At 43.9% G+C, this 19,705-nt stretch overlaps 1 protein-coding gene across 1 annotated transcript; it reads left to right on the plus strand.

The window, feature by feature from the left end:
* Positions 1-495: 495 nt before the first annotated feature.
* On the plus strand, positions 496-13,522 carry CLTA (clathrin light chain A; the record flags this gene model as incomplete). The annotated part of the gene is made up of 5 exons (XM_080638026.1): positions 496-703; positions 7,274-7,311; positions 8,311-8,428; positions 9,270-9,381; positions 12,978-13,522. The coding sequence occupies 5 exons, from the start codon at positions 496-498 to the stop codon at positions 13,147-13,149; spliced, it is 648 nt and encodes a 215-aa protein (XP_080494152.1). The 3' UTR covers positions 13,150-13,522.
* Between the last annotated feature and the right edge of the window lie 6,183 nt (positions 13,523-19,705).

Below are 19,705 nucleotides of genomic sequence, written 5' to 3' on the forward strand. Positions count from 1 at the left end.
GTTTAGATATGAGGACAGCAGAGTAAGTTTGTCAGACGAGGTGACGGGACAAGACCAGCGGGTTTCTGTGAGTACAACGCATGCCTTGTGACGATGTTTCGTGTTTCCTGTTGTTACAGATCGCGCCCTTTTGTTGTTACTGCTGTTACTCTGAACTCTTCGGTTTCCCTGTGCTGTAGGAGATCACTTAATATAAATGACCTTGCTGTGTTCCTCCTGGAAGGCAAGCCTGAGGGAAAGCCCCCTTTCTGCCTGAAAGAAAACGAGCCCAGCCGAGCCGTCCCCAACATCCCGCGGCGCTGCTGACACTGATTGGCTCTAGCCCAATGCACAGAGCATCGAGTGCCGTTATCCCCGCCTCCGCCGCTCACTGATTGGCTGTGCCGCGGCGGTGTTCGACTCTGATAGGCGCTGGGCGGGTCGCCCGCCCCTTCCGCGCTGGTCTGTGGCTCCGCAGGGGCGCGGGAGGTGCCATTCTGGCTTGGTATTGCCGCCATGGCAGACCTAGAGTTCTTGGGCAGCCAGCAGCAGCCCGCGGCCGCCGGTAACGGGATGTTGGAAGGCATCGAGGAGGATCCTGCTGCCGCCTTCCTGGCGCAGCAGGAAAACGAGATCGCGGGCATCGAGAACGATGAGGGCTACAACATCCTGGAGAACGGCGAGGTGCCGGCGGAGCTGCAGATCCCGGAGGGCCTGGACCCGGGTACACTGGGCTATTGGGAGGGGAGCGGTCCCGGGCCTGGTACCACGGCTCCGCAGTGTCTCTGCTCCCGTGGAGGCGCCGTGGCTGGCGGGGCCCTCGCTCCGAGCAGGCGCCTGCCGGCGGGCGGGGAATGCTCCTGGATTGGTCTGGGCCGTGCAGAGATGTACTGTGCCCCGGACAGGTCATCTCCCAGCGTCCGCGGATGGGGGGGTCATGGCTTCTAACAGGCGCTTCTGAAAGATCTTACAGGAGCGCCCCAGGGCTCAGGCTCCCCCAGGTGTGGAGAGCACTGCTGAGTAACTGATCTAGGGGTGCCCGAAACGAAGCAGGGTAAGTAATGATGTTGTGTTCTGCCACTTGTGTTTCTGTCTTCAAAGGCATCTCAGTCTTAAAGTACGCTAGCAGTGGAGCTAATGTTTACTAGGCCTCTAGCCTTTGTTCCTGGGTAACCTTTGTACTGACACAGTTGCATTCAGAGGAGAGTATGTTGGGAGCTGGAGGCTGGTCTAACAGACTAGCTACAGTAGCCCTGTCTGGATACTTGTGATTACAAAGGATTTAGGGTTTTTAACTGAAGTAGAAAGGAATTGTGAATGTAGGATGGCACTGCGTTTAACTGATGTTTCAACACTCTTGGATGACTGCTTGTGCTTGTCACTGGGTCCATAAGAATGTGTCTGCTCTTGTGGCATTCCTTTGTCATTTTGGGAAGATGCCACTCTTCTTTAGACTAAGTTGAATAGCTTTGCTTCCCAGCTCACTGTTGGAACATCTTCGGAGTTAAGTCTTCATTATGCAACTTGATTTCTGATATTACTGTCATATCTTTATGTATGAGGATGTGGGTTCATAGTGTCCTTTGGAATAAAGCCCAACTAGATAAACTGACAAACTGCTGCTTTCAGTGCTTATTCAGTGGTAGCATAGCCCTTAGTCAGCTCCTTCATGGAGTTCAGATACACAGACTACGTGCTTCCTGTTAAAAGAGTGTTTGCAATGGAGTAACTTGCTCAAGTGCTGGAACATGAGGATTTATTTATAGAATCACAGAATCAAATCAGGTTGGAAAAGGCCTTCATGATCATCAGTCCAACCATTCCCCCGGCGCTGCTAAGTCCACCACTAACCCATGTCACTAAGGATCCATGTACACTGTTTGTGAACACTTCCAGGAACGATGGTTCCACCACTGCCTGGGCAGCCTGTTCCAATGTCTGACCGCCCTTTTGGGGAAGAAATTGTCCCTAATATCCAGCCTGAACGTCCCCTGGCACAGTTTATTATCAGAACACATCCTGATTTCGTATCACACATGGCTTCTGCATTCTGTATATACTGCAGAAACAGGCACAGTGGACACTTCCCCTCCCGCTTTCAGAGGCATGAGATGAACATTATGCATTGGATAATCTCTAGGTTCTAAACAGACTCTAGAACATTAAAGTAGCTGCTTAAGGACTAATTTATTTGGAGAAAATTCTGTCATTGGCCTTTTTTACAAGTTATTAGAACCAACTAGATCCATCTCTTCTCTTTGTGCATGCAATGTGGCTGTTGCAGAATGATTCCTTGGAAAAAAAAAGTCATTAAATTCTTCTAGATTGGCTTAATATGTAAAATAATTCTTAAGTTGCTTCTCAAGATCTTTTACTCAAGTTGCATAAGTTCAGGTGACATGGAGTACAAAGCTGTTATTGGAGAACTTTCTAGAGAAAGAGGGCCATAAAACAATATAATATGATCTCAGGATTTGGGAAGTGAGGATGTGATCTGTATGTCATCTTGCTTTCTTATATGCACTGGAGTTGCATTTATGCTCTGGGCTGTTCAAGAGGCATAGCAGGTTGTGCTGTGGGTTTTGATGGTCCCATTTGTTAGTAGAACATCCACTTGCTGACTGTTGTAGCCTGTTCTCACACCCTCCTTGTTAGTGTGGACTGCAGCTGTTTAAAATGTACTGGTTCAGGCATGGTGACATGATCTGAAGACTTCTGTTGCCATTTGTGTTTGAGATTTCTTATCATCTGATCAACATCTGAACAAATAGCCCAGACAGCTTTAGTCTCTAGTATATATTACTTTATTAAACTGTATTGTAATTACGTTAATCTTTAAGCATCATGATCAGGGATTTGTGGATTTACTTTTTTTAACTGTAACCTTTTAAACTCCTTATTCACAGGTCTGTTGGATGAGTTTTTTTTCTAAATACTGGCCCAGAAGTCCTAACTCAGGCAACTCTTAACTGAAGTTTGAAAATATTAACTTCAAATATTGTGAGAAGCAGTCACGAACTTCCTGAAATACACTTGTAGGAAACATGGTGCCTCATAAGACACACATTTTTTAAATAACAGCCTCTTAAAGAATAGACATGCACATGGACAGTAATGAACTTCATGAACTGTCAATATCAGGAAACTGATGTTTGTGTGTATTTCTGTTAATGGCAGTAGTGGTGGGTCCTGGGTGAGTATGGGGTGAATGGCAGAATATTGTCATGCTTATGTGTCTCATTCAGCATCACTTCATACTGCCATGGTCAGGGTTGGAATACGGGCCTGAACCAGTTGGACATTTATGGTGATATAAACAGCCATCTTGTTGACATGAAAACTAATCTAATTTCCCTTGAAAGATGAACCAGAATCACTGCTTCAGAAAACAGGAATACAGTACTGTTGCCTACTTATTAGTAACTTGGTCTTTTGTGAGATTTTCTTTTGGTGATGAATCAATGCCTGTGTTTATCTACAGTGAAATTCCTCAAGTCTCCCCAGTCTGACAGTACTATGTCTTCATGTTATAGCAGTTCACTTGCTGTGTCCTCTGAGCAGGAGAGAATGAGTTCAGATTGAAGTGCTGCTGCTTCTAGAACCAGTATGTCAGTACAAAAACCTTGTGACAGCTTGTCAAATAGCATCTTAAAGAGAATAACATTCAAAGTTTCTTGCATGGCTATCTAAAAAAAATCTTTGGGTAAGATTTTTCTTTCTCATCTCTTATGGATGAGAGGTATGTGAAGAGGAAGAGTGATTTGTGCCCAGAAGAAAAACAAGGGCAAACTAGGCTTTGAGTGGTGAAGTTACTCAACCTTATGCCGAAATATATGAAACTTGGTTATGTTCTTCTATTGTTTCTACTGTAGCTACTAGTTCACTCACAGTAGCAATGAAGAAGTAGAGTACTTATTATTTAAAAGAAACACTGAAAGTAGCTCATAAAAATACTTTTATTTTAAAATAACATAAGAAAAATGTGTCAATCCTCTAACTGTGAGGACTGTGTGGTCATACTGAAGCTCATTTCTCCTGCATAAGGATATTGTCCAAAGTACAGATGGATAGGAAGACCTCAGGAGGATCTAATCAATGTGTTAGGAAGTGGTTGGACTCCTGTTAGAAGAGCTACCTCTGCTAAGTCCTGCCTCTGTCCTGATAGCTGTTGTCTTTTTGCATTAAGAATAAGGCTTCAGAGAGACTAGTTAATAAGGTTAAGCAAAAGTTCTTATATGCCAAGTAGTACCGAGTCTGGTATTAATGCAAGTAGTTGCTCTGAAGCAGTTGATAATCGTTATGATAAACCTCTGAAGCCATACTTTTATTTATAGTACTGAAGTGACCAAACTCTTGTTATATTTCTTCAGCCTACCCAGCCCTTCCTTTGGTAAGCTATGGTACGTGTGAACGGTAGTGACTCTTCCTGTCTGTTTCTGACAAGCTGTGCTGTTGTTTCATTCTTGCATTCAGTGAATGCAAGGTCACTGATACGGTTTATCCTTTCCAAACCTTTCCAGACTCTTAAACTATCTGGGTCGCTGTGTGGAAGTTCGTTATTACGCTGCTGCCAGCATGTGTTAGAGCTGTAGATGGTTGGACATGTTCTTTGAAACAATATCCTTGGGAATAAAGCTTTATCTTAAGTTCAGAAGTGACCACCAAGGAACATGGATCATTACTAACTGCAGTGTGCAGTGTTAACTTCAGGAGTTTCAAGATGCAATGCTGTGATAGACCAGGCTGGACTCTGAAGCCAGTGGAGAGTGCACATTGTTTACGGCTGATGAAAACATGAGGATAGCAGCAACAGTATTAGGCTTTTTATTTTTTTGTGGGGGGTCAGGTATGAAATTACATATTTCTGTGGACAAAGAAATTTGACATACACCCAGCGTTTTGAAGACTGGGAAGCAGACAGATTTTCTAGACTTCATCCTGAATTATACAAGCACTGATACTGGAGAGCTGAAATGACTGTTGGTCTTGTTCCAGTTAGCGTGCTTGTGAGTCCATTTCCTCTTCTGCTGGTGTTACACTCTGTCAGCATGCTGACTCTGCATCTTAATCACTAGTTCTGGGGAGCTCAGAACAGATGGGAAGCTTGTTTTAATAATAGTTTTAATGCTCCTAATATGAGTGCTCTGTGGAAACACTTTGCTCTGTGCCACTTAGCGGCTATTTCGATGCAAAAGAAAAGCACCCCCAAGACAAACACGTGTTTTATCTCAGTTACAGTCCTCAGCAGATGACCAGATGGAGTGCTGAGACCTTAATGCCTGGGTTTTGGTGTAACAGAAAAACTTGATTATATTCTCACAGGTATTAGAAGAATCTTCAGGCTCATCCCTTTCAGCTATCTGGTGAGTCAGTGCTTCCAAAGGAGTCTGTCTCATGAAAAAACTGCCTTTCCCCTGGAGATGAGAACTCCGTGTATTAAAAAGCTAGCATCTGCTGGGAGTTGTTCAAACCATCAGACTGGACAACACAAGTTCACGACTACGTGTGAACTACTCTCTGCTCTTCCAAGGCAGGCAGAGTGGGCATCTGGCTTATCCAAGCTGTTAGTATCAGTCTGAGTTGCAGACGCTGGCTTGGCTTTTAATTTTAGCCCTGTCAAGACAGGGTGAACAGCCACAGTGTGCGCCTGTAGTGCAGATGGGATTAAACTGAAGGACAGTAAAGTGTGAGCATGTTTTCTTTGTGGGCTTTAGTCTTCATAAGCTTGTTTAGCAGAACTGTAAGTGCCCAAGTCAGAGTTTGTGCAGTGATCTCTACAAACCTGCTTTGAGGGAGTCTACATACCAACGTGAAGTGATGCTCAGGGTGGGTGCTGTGGAACAGATAGATGCTGTCAGCTTTGTGTGCTTCTCAGACCCATTCTTGCTGGCTCCTGTAACTTGCAGAGGGGGAGCAATCAAACAAAGCAGCTACCACCTTTCAGATACAGGATTCCAGGTTCTTATAACTGAAAAGGTTTTTTTTGGTGGCTTTTTCATTTGTGTGTGTTTTGTGTTTGGTGGGGTTTTTTTTTGTTTGTTTGTTTGTTTTTTTTTTGTTAACTGGAGTCTTCCCCTACTGAAGTTACTAACTATGCTTTTGGAGACTAGTGTCTTCCAACTTAGCTGCCAAGTTTGAACTGATGACTTTACAGTCCTCTACTTAATATAGTGAATGACTGCTATCCAGGGCTCAGGGATAAGGACTTCATAATACCTGTCTAGTTAGCTGATAAATGAGCATGAAGAGCTTCCAATGTGCCATTAACACTACTAATGGAAAACTAGGGCTTACATAGCCACAAAGGAACAGAGGATACAGCAGCATAATGCTGTTAGGTAAATTAGCTATCTTACTTAAGATGGCAAAATAACGATTTTCTGTTTACTATTGGGTTACTTTGGCGGAGTCTCTTCGTTACTGAAGAGTGTATTAACAGGGCAGAGACACTTCTGTGTGGTAAGTTTATCTATGGTGGCTTTATGGGTGAAACAAACATAGTAACAGACTTGTATCATGCAGGCAGATGTCATATAGCACTGTTCCAGAGAGACACTTTGCTGAGATTTAGCAGTTCTTGAAAATCTTGGCGTGTTTTGCATAATCTGGAGATTTAGTTTCACACACTCAAATGTTCCCTATGGCTGTGTTTTAATAACATGAAATTGTAGGGTTCTGTGGCAAGGATTCCTAGCTGATGCTGTTCATGAGGCTCTGCTGCTGGTGTCACTTCAGAGGGAATAATGCTGCAGCAGGAACATATCAAACATGTCAGTCATCACAGAAGGTAACTTTGCTAGGAGTGTTAGTTACATCTTCTGATCTGATTATGAATTAGGAGGTAACCAGCCTAGGATGAGAATTACCAAGTGTTGGCTGCAGGATTGTTAATCTTCCAGGTAGAGACTAAAGCAGTGAGTTGCACTTCTTACCTCCTCAAAAGTTGTCTAGGAGTCAGCTTCTGAGACAGGGAGAAGAAAGTGGGAGGAACTGTATGCTGTCCATGGCAGCTTGTCAGCAGTATCAGTGGTGCTGTTTATGTAGTCTGAAGCATGATCTCATAATGAAGAAATGACATTGTGTTACTGGTTCTGCAGAATAATGGCTCACTTAGTTTCTTATGCCAGAAAAGCGCAGAGATAAGGAAGTGTCCCTGCAGGGCATCAAGTAACACCTGTTTACAAACTCCCATGTTACATACTCCAGTAAAGCTTTCCATACAAGTTACTGAAATCAGTAAATCTGGCTGTTCTGTCTTTTCTCAAATGGCTAAACTACAGTAACTTCTTTACAGGTGCTGTTGATAGAGTGGTTAATGGAGAAGTCTATCAGGTAAGATAGAAGTATTATCTGCTGTTCTACTCTGAGAACTTTACCTTAATCTAGACTATTACTTTCAGTTTCTTGTTGGTACTGTACTTTTATCTCATCTCTGAAGAGGAACTTCTGTCCTGATAGCTCATTTCTTAAAGCTGTTAATATACCTCTCCTCTGAATTTAGAGGCAACTTAAAGCAGAGTCCATTTTGAATTATGGCTTAATAGGATGTAGCTATAAGCAGACTGACAGGCTCTGTGGTATGACATAACACTAACTTGCCACTGGCTAATAAGCTGAAGGATGCTCTGACTTCCTAGTTTAAAGCAGAGTTTTCTCAAAGATAATTTGTTTGTCCTGTCAAGATTGGTCTTATAAGGATTTGACTGAAAACATTATACACTTCTTTGTGACATGAAGTTTCATGAAATTAAGCTGCTGGCTAAATAGCTCAACCATAGCACGTTAGCCATACTAATGACATCATGGAATCACAGAATGGTTAGGGATGGAAAGGACGCAATCCAAATTCTGTCGTGTCTTTAAAAGACATTGGTTTTTAGTATGAGTAAATTCATAAATGTCTCTGAAGCAGACAAATAAGTTACAGAGAACATTTTAAACTCCTATGTGCAAAACAGTAGCAAAATAAAAAGACTACTTTCACAGCAACTATTTAAGATGAAACAAACTAGGGGATCTCTAGGTGCCACATGGCACAGTGTGGTGCTCGGCATTTTCTTCTGCTTTCTTCATTTGTAGAGCTCTGACACAGCGTGGCTTCCCTGTCAGCTTGAACTTGTGTTTGAGCCCTGATTGCTAAAGGCAGTCCTGTATTAATGTGGTTCAGTCCTGCTGTAATCTGGTCAGACCTTTTTCATGTTAAATGTGGTGTCACATCAGATGAATGTGTTATGTGCTCAGTTTAAGTAGATGCCAATTTTATGTATCTTCCAGGTGGCTGAAATATTCAGTTGTTATGTATAAACTACATTGCTGTTCCCTCTCTTTAAGGAGAGTAACGGTACAATTGATTCCTCTGCTGCCACGTGCCAGGTAGATGGACTGCAGTCAGAGCCAGAGAGCATTCGTAAGTGGAGAGATGAGCAAAAGGAGCGCCTGGAGCAACTTGGTAAGGAGGGAGATTGTTGCAGTAATGTTCTTCCTTGTGAATAACTTAAAGGCAGCTTTTTCAGCAGCAGAATTCTCCAACATGTCTTACAGCTCTTGGGAGCCTAAAACTGCTTCTTGAGTTTGAGCAGCAGGTCTGGATAAGTCTTCCAGGAAGCAGACTTAGTACTAATGGGGGAGTTAGCAAGCAAGTGGCTTCCTGAACCTGAAGAGTGTTCTTGTAGCCTGCCCTTTACTTACAAATAAACTGACAAAAAAATGAACAGCTTTTATCAGCAAAGAGTGAATGAATACTGCAGCCACTTTCATTTTTTTCAAAGGATGAAGATTGCTCATTTTGTAATACTGAGGCTGTCACTTGTCACACAGATCTTAATCTAAGAGCTAAGCAATGGACTGGTAACTAAACAGCTGTCAAATGCAATGATATGTGCCTGTGAACAGCTTCTAAGAGCCTACAGACTGGTATGCTTTCCACTTAGATTAGCGAGAAGGCAGTGTGATTCTGGACAGTACCCTGTTGCCCCTCTTCTGAGCTAGTTACGGCAGAAGAGCTAAACAGTTTGCAGGCCAACAGACCCACTGGACCGCATTACTCTACAAATGTATATCCTAAACTGAAGTGGACTGTCCTGGCTAAGCGGTGCAGGCATTCTGTTTAGCTAATTCTCTGAATGTTCATGGTATTTAGAGTCCTCATGGCCTACATCAGGAGATCTCCTAACCCTTGTCTAAGTAGATCAAGCAACTGTCTGCACTAGAGTGCACGTTGACCCATCAGCTGAGATGTTAGCAAGATACAGTGGGAACAAACAGGACTGACAAAGTAATTAAACTTTCAGATGCAAACTCACGAAAGCAGGAAGCAGAATGGAAAGAGAAAGCAATAAAGGAGTTGGAGGAGTGGTATGCAAGACAAGATGAAAAGCTCCAGAAAACAAAAGCCAGCAACAGGTAAGATTGCTCCAGTCGTCTGGAGAATTATGGTGTACTGGGCATGAAAGCAATGTGGGGTGAGAATAGTTCTGTATGTCCTATGGCACTAGTCCTTCAGACCATTAAAGTAACCTCTCCTACTAAGAAATGGGTCTCTTGTCGTAGATCATCTTTTTAGTTTTCTTATCTAGATTACATGTCCCAAGAATACCACAAGAAAGCATTAAGATAATGAACCAGAATTACTTGAAGATCCTTTAAGATACCAAATTTGAATGTGGAGAGAAAAAGTTTTAATTTACTCACTTTTTGCACACTCCTAGCTGCACAGTGACTGTAATTACTTGCCTTGAGACTTGCAATCTTATTTGCTGTCAGTAGAATACATGGAAGTGGCCTTATAGTTAGTCTTTGCTACAGATTATTTCGATATCTTAAAACCTTTGGCTGCTCCATTTGGAAACATTTGAGAAATAACCTGGCTTAGTTCTGCTAGTGAAGAACTAAATGCTGACTCTGCCTAGGTTGGATTTGAATTGTGCACTTCAAACTCAACCTGGCAGAAACTAATGACTGGGGCAAAACCTAATGACTACTAGTGTGGTAAGCACTTCAACTTTCTTAGAAGGTTCCCTGTGTGATTTTGACTTCAAGCTACATAAAGGTAAATGTGATGGTACTGACTTAATACCACTTAGGTCTCTACTTCTGACCAGGGTTACTAGTGTCACTCTATCCAGGTAGTCATCAGAGCTGCTTTATACTTTGGGAACCCACAGATTTCAAGATTAACTGTTTTACTGAACTGCTGTTTTTCTTACCAAAATGAACAGCAGGTAAGTAGAGTCCTGGGTAGACTCTACTTTCTACAGAAGTCTGGATTTGACATGTCCATTCACTGAAGTGTAGTCTATTGGTTGGGCCAAAAAAGGGAATAGGATTGGCACTGTTCTAGCTGGTGGCCTGAGCTTATGATGCCCCCATAACTTTATTATGGCCAGTGTCTGAGTGTGGATATGCCTTCTGGAGCAGGGTCCACAAGTGTTGCACAGGAGTGTTTGGCATTCACATCTGTCATAATGTAGGTCCCATCCACTGGAAACAGCCTAACACGGACCCTGGGACTCTAGTCCTAAACTAGCTGGTCCCAGCTTGCAGGATGTAGCAGAGCTTTTGTGTGCCCCTCTGAGGCAGGGGCTTAATGGCTACGTTCCCTGTAATAGCTGCTTTCCTGTAGTAAGTCTTGGTGAAACAAGGTTAAAGTGATTGTTAAAACTGACTTCAGCTCTGTTCTGTACTTCTCATCCTTATCTCTTTTCTCCTGCCTGCTTGCCTGCCTGTTGGACTACTTGCTACCTAGGGTGGCAGATGAAGCTTTCTACAAACAACCCTTCGCTGACGTGATTGGTTATGTGTATGTTGCTTAACTACTAATTCTGTTTTGCTAGTCAACTAGGCAATGAGGATGATCAGAAATAGTGCTGAGTGCCTGAGGGTGATTGCTTCATTACTTCAAGGCAGTATAAGCCATTAAAGTAAACAGCCTTTACTTTTTGGACTGACTCTGATCTGCAGTTTTCCTGTCTATGCACTGCACAACAGCCAGCGCTTTCAGATGAAGTCATGTAGGTCACATACCACCGGAATTTTGGTGATGACTTCGGTGGTCTTCAGGTGTAGAGGTTTACAGTTGTTTCCAGGCCAGTGAACAATGCTTACAAGATGCCTTGCTGGGTGTGTGGGTTAGTGTCTGCAGTCTCACATGGGTTCTTTACTTGCCCTAATAACTTCCACAAAGCAACACAATGTTTAATTGTATTCTTTGTAACAGCCACTGCGCTCATTTGCCTACATAATCAGGAAAACATTCGAGCCATGCTTGCACATAAAGCTCCACAAACGAAGGAAGGTAGAAGGGAATCACCTGCCATACATCAGATTAGAAGAGGTATGTCCATATAGGAATAGGATACTGTGACAGCGCAGGTGAAAGTACAAGCAAGTGGTATTTCAAAATCAGTAGTAGCTGCTGGGAGAACATTTAGGAGCAGCTCTTCTAGGCATTTTGTCAGCCTAATGTATCAATGGGAATGCAGCCATGACTATGCTAGCTTCTGTGGGATGGAAAGATAGCAGTGTTCATTGGCTTGTTTTAATTTCTTCTCTCAGTTTATGGACTTGAATTAAAAGATAGCCATGTCACAGATTCTAAGGTGGCACCTTTAAAAGGTGTATTGGTGAGCGATGGTGTGGGTTTGAGTGCACCAATATTGATGGTCCAGTGTGGAATTCATTACCTAACTGTCGCTGGATGTAAAAAAAAAGACTTGTGAAATGATGGATTTGCAGGTGGTGTTTGACTTCTCTGGATTCTCCTGGAGTTGATTTTGATAGATGTTTTTCCCAGTAAACCCCTTATTTTCATATATCCAATTCAGTTGTGCAGTGAGAGTGCTGCATAAAACAGGCAGCCTGTTTCCTGAATGTAGGCTAAGCTACTGGTGCATGTTCAGCCAGCTGATCATCTTCATTCTCATTTTCTGTATCTGACTTAAACTTTCTCTCCTTGTTTCTTTTCTTCTCTTCCACCTTTAAGCACAAACATAAATCATCCTTGCTACAGCCTAGAACAGTTAAGTAAAAAAAATCTTCGCTGCCCCCTAAAAGTGTCATGTCACATAAAATAGCAGTGTCGTAGTGACCCTTGTCTTCAGTGGTGTCTGTAACCTCCTCATCCCTGTGAATAGTGCTCATGGGAGTGTCATCTTCACTGCTTTCTCTCTACTGCTTGTTGGAGTAGATGGATTTGGTGTGATCTCTTGATGCATTACTGCTCTTGCACTCAGACAACTGACAGGGCCCTGGAGTTCATGTATACTTGATGCTGGAATGTTATCCCTGCATTGAAGCAATACTGCTGGCAGCATAGCAATGACAAAAGGATACAGCTGGGAAGCCACTGGCACTAACCTGGATGTACAAAGCCTCTTTAGAGTCTCCTTAGGGTGAGAGCTCCTGTGGGCTGACTTCAGCGAGTCATACCCTCTGCTAAGGTATGCATTAGGCTATAGCACCCACAAGCATGGGTCTTAATTAAGTTCTTTTTGATTCATGCTGCTTCGCTACAGCACTGGGAGTCATCAGTAGGTAGTTTTATGATGGCCTGTAGGTTTTGGGGCTGATGTAAACCCTCAAATGGAATCTATTTTTACTTGCAAGGAGTTGTAAATTTCCATTTGACAAGTGTCCAGTGTAAGCTGTCAGATGGCAAAGGCTTAACTAGTTAAGACTTGGGTGTTTCTCCATAAATAAAATGCCTACATAGGGGTACCTTACTGCCTGGCAGTTTGTGTGGTGACTCAGTAATGATTCTTAAACCAAACACCTGTATTCTAACATTTGACACAGCAGTCTCTGCTTGTGCATAGCACACTACTGCAACGTACTTTCATCTCCAGGGTTAGGGCAGTGGGAGCTTAAGTGGCCATAATGTCCACCAGCAGCCACCAGGTCACATTTCTTATGAAACATGCTGAAAGAAACTGCATCCTGTAAGAGGGAAGGAGTGCCTTCTGTGCTGGACATTAACACAAGGTGCATTGCATTGCTTTTAGGGCAGCTGAAGAAGCCTTTGTGAATGATGCAGAAGACATTTTTCCAGGCACTGAGTGGGAACGTGTGGCTCAGCTCTGTGACTTTAATCCCAAGTCTAGTAAGCAGGCAAAAGATGTGTCCCGCATGCGTTCAGTCCTCATCTCACTCAAGCAGGCTCCACTGGTTCGCTGAAGGAGAGCATGATGAAAACACTACAAATGCAATATCCTAACCTTACTCAAAGAAGCTACGTTTGCAGTTATTGGATTAATTGTTTCAATTTTTTTTTTTTTTACCAAGCATCATCATGTATCTAGAGCTGATCATTGTTTGATTGCATGTTCTTCCTCATGTTTCGTTTCTGTGTCTGAAATGGCAGAAATCTCCAAAACTGTAGTCTGTGTGCTGTTGTGCACAGAGATGTCACTTCCCACATTACTGACATTAAAGATCTTTTAAACAGCAAAATGTGTTGACTTTGGGTGAATTAAGATCTGCTCCCTTTCGACAGATGTTTGAATTGAGTGTGTGTAGACATTTATTTCAGTTGGTGCTGATTTCACCTTGCTGCTGACTGTCCAGCCAGCGACGTTCCTCGTCTGTGGGAGGCTGTCCTGCATGTCTCTATAAGCTTTCCTAAAGCTCTTGAGAGCTTTAGTTTAAAAACTGCTTCTCCATCCAATTTATCACCCAAGATGTAAGCTGTAAGAAACTGGAAGCTGTAAGAAACTAGAGCAGCAGGCTGGTTAAGGAGCTTATCTCACTTGTAGTGGAACTGAAGATAATGTCTTCTTCAGGTAAGCAGGTCTGTGTAGTTTCCTGCTGTCACTCCAGCTGCACATCTTAAGCTGGAAATACAGTACAAGGCGCTGAGCAGTTAAAGGCCTTTGACATTCTCCTGCATGTTCTGTTGTGTCATGTGCCCAGTGCTGGCTTCATACTCGAAGTCCTGCTGTGAAAAGGCTGGCTGGGTGTTTCTGAACTGTGTCCTTGTCCTTATTGACTCTTGCAGACACTTTCTGTCACTAAGGTGGTGGACTGGAGATTTGGAGAGTGAGAGAAGGGAAAACTTGACCTTGCTACTCCTCATTTACTGGCTCGGAGCTCTGTCTGCCAAGGTGGTTAAATTTTGAAACAAACTGATCAAGAAAATCTGTTCTGCTGCCTCCTTGGCTCTCTAATATCACTCAGCATTCACAGGGGCTGTGTTCTAGCCTTGCTCTGATAAGACTCGCCTTAGCTGCTTATCTTATAAGAATAGTCTCTTCAGTCTCATATGTTATATTAGTGGTGGTAAATGACATCACGTCAAGTCAGTGACCAGTCACTAGTGGTGTCCCTCATGGCTTAGTATGGGGGCTGGTGTTGTTCAGTATCTTCATTGATGATCTGGATGAGGGGGTCAAGTGCACCCTCAGTAAATTTACGGATGACTCCAAATTGGGCAGGAGTGTTGAGCAGCTGGAGGACAGGAAAGCTCTGCAGTGGGATCTGGACAGGCTGGATCACAGGACTGTGTGAGGTTCAACAACACAAAGTGCCAGGTCCTGCACTTGGGCCACAACAACCCTATGCAATGCTCTGGGCTTGGGGAAGAGTGGCTGGAAAGCTGCTCAGTAGAATAGGACCTGGGGGTGCTGATTGATGGCTGCTGAGCATGAGCCAGGTTGTGCCCAGGCATCCAGGAAGTCCAACAGCATTCTGGCCTTTATTGGCAATAGTGTGGCCAGCAGGGTCAGGGCAGCGATTATCTATCTCCCTGTACTGGGCACTGGTGAGGCCCACCTCGAATCCTGTGTTCATTTCTGGGCTCCTCACTACAAGAGAGACATTGAAGTGTTGGAGCAGGTCCAGAAAGGGGCAACAGAGCTGCTGAAGGTCCTGGAGCACAAGTCTGATGAGGAATGCCTGAGGGAGCTGGGGGTGTTTAGTCTGGAGAAGAGAAGGCTCAGAGGGGACCTTATCGCTCTCTACAGCTGCCTGAAAGGAGGATGGAGCCAGGAGATGGCTGGTCTCTTCTCTCAAGGAACAAGTGACAGGACAAAAGGAAACAACCTCAAGCTGTGCCAGGGGAGGTTTAGACTGGATATTAGGAACAATTTCTCCCCCAAAAGAGTGGTCAGGCATTGGAACAGGCTGGCCAGGGCACTGATTGAATCACTGTCCCTGAAGGTATGTAGAAGATGTGTAGACGTGATACTCGGTGGTATTTTTTAATGGTGGACTTGGCAGTGTTAGATACATGGTTGGGCTTGATGATCTTAAAGGTCTTTTCCAACCTAAGTGATTCTATGATTATTTCACCATTTTTATCAAAGACACAGTAGCTTTACTGGTGTGTCACTGAATTGCTGCAATACCCTTTGTGAAGGTTAATCCAAGCAGTTTGAAGAGGGCTGCAGATGCAGATTAAAACTTGCAAACATTCAGGGAGGTGCTATCCAGCAGCGGTGTCCCTTTGGTGGGTAAGATATTGAATAAATGGTTGCCACTTGGGCTTAAATAGTAAAGCTGTACCTTGCTGTTGTCTGTGTCTATTGGTGATGAGCTTGTGTTTGCACATGTATTCACAACCTACTGATGAGTGGTGATGAAAATGAAAGTAGACCAGAGGCCTAGAAGTTGAATCCTGTGGAAGATTAAAGCAGGAAATTATTTTCTGAACTTCACAGAGATACCACAGGTAAGTTTAACAGGACTGAAGCACAGAGCAAGTACATGGAATACTGTACTCAGTGCTAGCCTTCACCTGGACCGAAAACATCCTTTTTTTCTGCTCACCCCAAAATTCTGCAAAGGCTTGTAAAATGAATTGGTAAATAAAGTCCACTGCATTACATATACAGTGTTTAAACTGTTAATTTGAGTTTACTGGAATTCGAAAGATCACCAGTTAAGAGGGGTTCCTGCACACTGAGTTATGGAACTTACTAATCACCACGCTGTCCTATCTCAAGGACAGTTTATCTTGCCAAAGGCATGCTTTTGAGCCACAATCCAAGAGAATGGGCAGACTCAAGTTGAAGGGCAAAGCAGTGTTACAGAAGTTAAAGCAGCACTTTATAAGCTGGGTTTGCAGGAGCTAACTCTGCAGGTGGTTTTGTGAACGCCATCCAGCTGGAGCACTTCACATGCAGCTGTGCGGGTTTTGGTTACCTCCTCTAGCTCTTGTGCTGAGATTTTGTAGATTTTTCTCTTCTGCCTTAATTTTATATTCATGTGTGCTAGCTCACTGTCTTCTTCTTAACTCCTGTATCAGTGCTGTTATAGAATAACAGACAAGCTGAGGTTGGAAGAGCCCTGCGGGTCATCTGATCCAACCCCCTCTACTCATGTGGGGCTACCACCTAGAGCCATGTGCTGAGGACCATGTCCAGGCAGCTTCTGAAGGTCCCCAAGGGGGGAGACTCCCACCAGCTCTCTGGGAAACCTGTGCCAGTGCTCGGTCACCCTTACACTGTGAAGAAGTGTTTGCTGATGCTGAAGTGGAGCCTCCTGTGTTTCAGTCTGTACCCATTGCCTCTGCTGCTGTCACTGGGCACCACTAAACAGAGTCCAGCTCTGTCTTCTTTGCAGCCTCCCTGTAGGTATTTGTATGCACTGATGAGATCCCCTGGAGCCTTTTCTTCTCCATGCTGAACATCTTAGCTCTGAACATGTCAGCCTGTCATCACAGGAGAGACACTCCTGTCCCTTTTGTCATCATTGTGGCCCCTTGTTGGACTCTCTCCAGTGTGTCCATGGCTTTGTACTGAGAAGCCCAGCACTCCAGATGTGGCCTCGCCAGTAGTGCTGCCTTACTAGTGCTCTACTCAGACCTTCTGTGTCTGAAAATTATTTTAGATACTCAGATCTTGTGACACTGTGCAAAAGAATACTCAGCTTTATTTGGGCAAATCCCAGCCCTTTTCTGTGCTTCTGAACACTGACTTGTTTCCTTCAGGAGCAGCATCTGTCATGCTGTGATTTCATGTGACAATTCTGTGCTACCTCTGGCCTAGCTGACCACACTCACTCCTCTGTCCTGGCCTTAACTTCCCAGTGTTGCTGCTTGTCTCCATACTATACAGCTGATGGCAGAAAACTGCATTAGTGTCAGTGGAATCTGGAAAAAAGACACCCTGGACTGTTCCTGTCCTTCAAACGAACCCCCCACTGCATGCACACCATGATTTCATGTAACACAGGAGAAGCTGGAGACTCTTGAATATGTCCTGGTATAGAAATCGCTTTGCTTAGCTTGTAATGGGATGGCAGCCAGCAAGCCAGTATGAAGTAATAATGTAGAGAACAGGTGGGATGAGGAGATCATGGAACCTGAAGGGGGTAGTGCTGCATCTTCATCCTCTGAGTGTGAGGAACATGGGCAACAGTTTTAAGTATCCATAACCCAATGTGCTGCGGCTTGTCTGTTTCTTGCTGATGCTTTTTTCTGAGCAGCTGGTAAACAGAGATGTAGGGTTTACTGGCTTGTATTTTAGAATGGAGCTGGGGGGTGTCTGCTGCCTTTGACAGCAGATTCAAAGGTTAGTCACCGTTCGTTAGTCACTGTCCTGTGGACTTGCCTGTTCCGTATAGGAGGGCTTGTGCTGCAGCAGCTCACTGTGGCACTGGGTGGTACCGCGCCTGGGGCTGCAGGATCCTCACGTGTCGCTGACGTTCCAGGCCGTAGTAGTATGATTGGTAGGGAATGGTCCATTTGAATGCTTAGCATGTTGTAGTCCGAGAAAACGAAGGGCTGCTCAGCACTGTTGAACAGGAGTGCTGCTTTGAGCCTTGAATCAGTAATGCAAGTTTCTCGGATGGTGATGGGTGATTCCTGTGCTGTGATGGCTCCGGCTGCAGTTACAAGCACACATTTAACCTCTTGATTCACGTGGCTCTCTACTGGCCGCAGCCTGTCACCACGTGCAGAAAATTTACCTGGCTTGAGCCCTGAGCTATGGATGCGGTAAAATCTTACCAGCTTTTTAAAAAGTGCTGTATCCATATTTATCACAGGGTTGTGAAATTAAAGGGACTTTCGGTAAAAAAAGAAAAAAAAATCAGGCTATTCCTTCAAAATTTTACCTTAAATGCAGTCTATGCACACTTCATTAATTTGTCACTTTATGCAGAAATTTTAAATGCACATTCTGTGCTTCATGGAAGAAAAAGCTGGAAGGCCCAGTATCCAGAACACTTGCAGGTACAGACTTACAGCAGTGGTGGTCTAGTACTACCAGCAAGGCCTAAGTGATGTGGAAAAAAGTTACCTCTTTTTAGACTTAACAAAAAAAAAGTGTGTGCTTTCCAGCATGCAAAGCTTTGTTCAGTCAGTGGCAACAGCCTAACAGTGGTTTGTGATTAGTTAAGGGTTTGACTGATAATCTGTGTGAACACAAAAGCTTCCCTCAGTTATAAAAGCAGCAGAAAGAACTGCTGGTATTACTTGTCTTGTTGCCGTGCTCAGTCTGATACAGCAGTCACTTTCATCTAATTTTGTACCAAATGGCAGTGCACAAGCAGTGGGTGGTTTTGGCACCACCACAAAGTACATGATTTGATCCTGTGTTGTGTGAATTTGCCAAATGATCCAGCCCGGAAATCCAGCTACAATTGTATGTGCAAACTTTGGCAAGGCTTAAGAAAAAACTTAAGCAAGGCCTAAGAAAAACATTTTTGTGTGTTCTTCAGAATCTCATGACCATGTCTAGTTGTTACTGAATACGATGTGCCCACAGTGGAAAGCATCTGCTTTCAGGTTATGAAGCAATATAGCTTGGTGCCTGACTAAACCAACTGTGCTAAAGACATGACTCCAGCATGTCAGCTGCCAAAGCACTAGTTCCGATGTGCCTCTGAGAAACCATTCTCCAAACATCTATCTGGAATACTCTGAGGGGGGTACATACAGTCCAACTGTCTGACCTTTACTAATGCCTGTGAGCTTTCCACAGCATTTCAGAGGGACACAGTGACTAGATTTCACTGATGCAGACTGGAGCATAAACTCCATCTGTACCTTACTTGTGTGATGTGTTTTTGTGATACAAACTTGGAATTGCCTTCACTGGTAGTATGTCTGTGTTTGATACACTCAAATGGAGGAAGGACAGTGCTTTGTGACCACCAGAAGGCTGAGGCATTTGTTAATTCTGCATGTCTAGATGGCAGATCTGAGACTCAGAACATTGAATAACTAATCCTGTTGCTCAGACCAAAAAGACGATGTGGTACTGATTTGCTATGTGGCTTGCAAAGCATCAGCAATGATCTGTAAAAAGACAGCTAACAAAATTCAAGGGGACTCCTTATGGTCCCAAGTCCATGCTGTTTGCATTTCTGTGCTTGGGCAGAGCTGTCTTGATCAGAGCAGTTGTGTTCCACCACATACAAGGATAAGGAGCAATGAGGTCTTGCACTGGTCGCATGGATTACAAGGTACAGCACAACTCCAATTTCAAGTCCCTTTCTAATCTTTTGGCACTCTGCTGGTACTTGCTCATGCGATGCTGACTATAAACACGCATGTCCATGAGGAGTCTCCCCCTGCTCTCCCCCTGCCCAAGCTCTTGAGTGTCCTACACAATTCTGTTTTAAGGGCTGGACAGTGGCACTGCTTCTAAGGCTTCAGCAGTTAGGATACTGCCTGCAAAAACTAACCTCCTCCTTCAACAGATAGAACAGATAGGCAGGTAATGAGAATACACTGCAGCTTTAGGCTCTCAAATGCTGGTAACAGCTGGGAGAGAGATTCTGGCTGTTG

The sequence above is a fragment of the Psittacula echo genome (assembly GCF_963264785.1).
Source record: "Psittacula echo genome assembly, chromosome: Z".
Lineage (NCBI taxonomy): Eukaryota > Metazoa > Chordata > Aves > Psittaciformes > Psittacidae > Psittacula > Psittacula echo.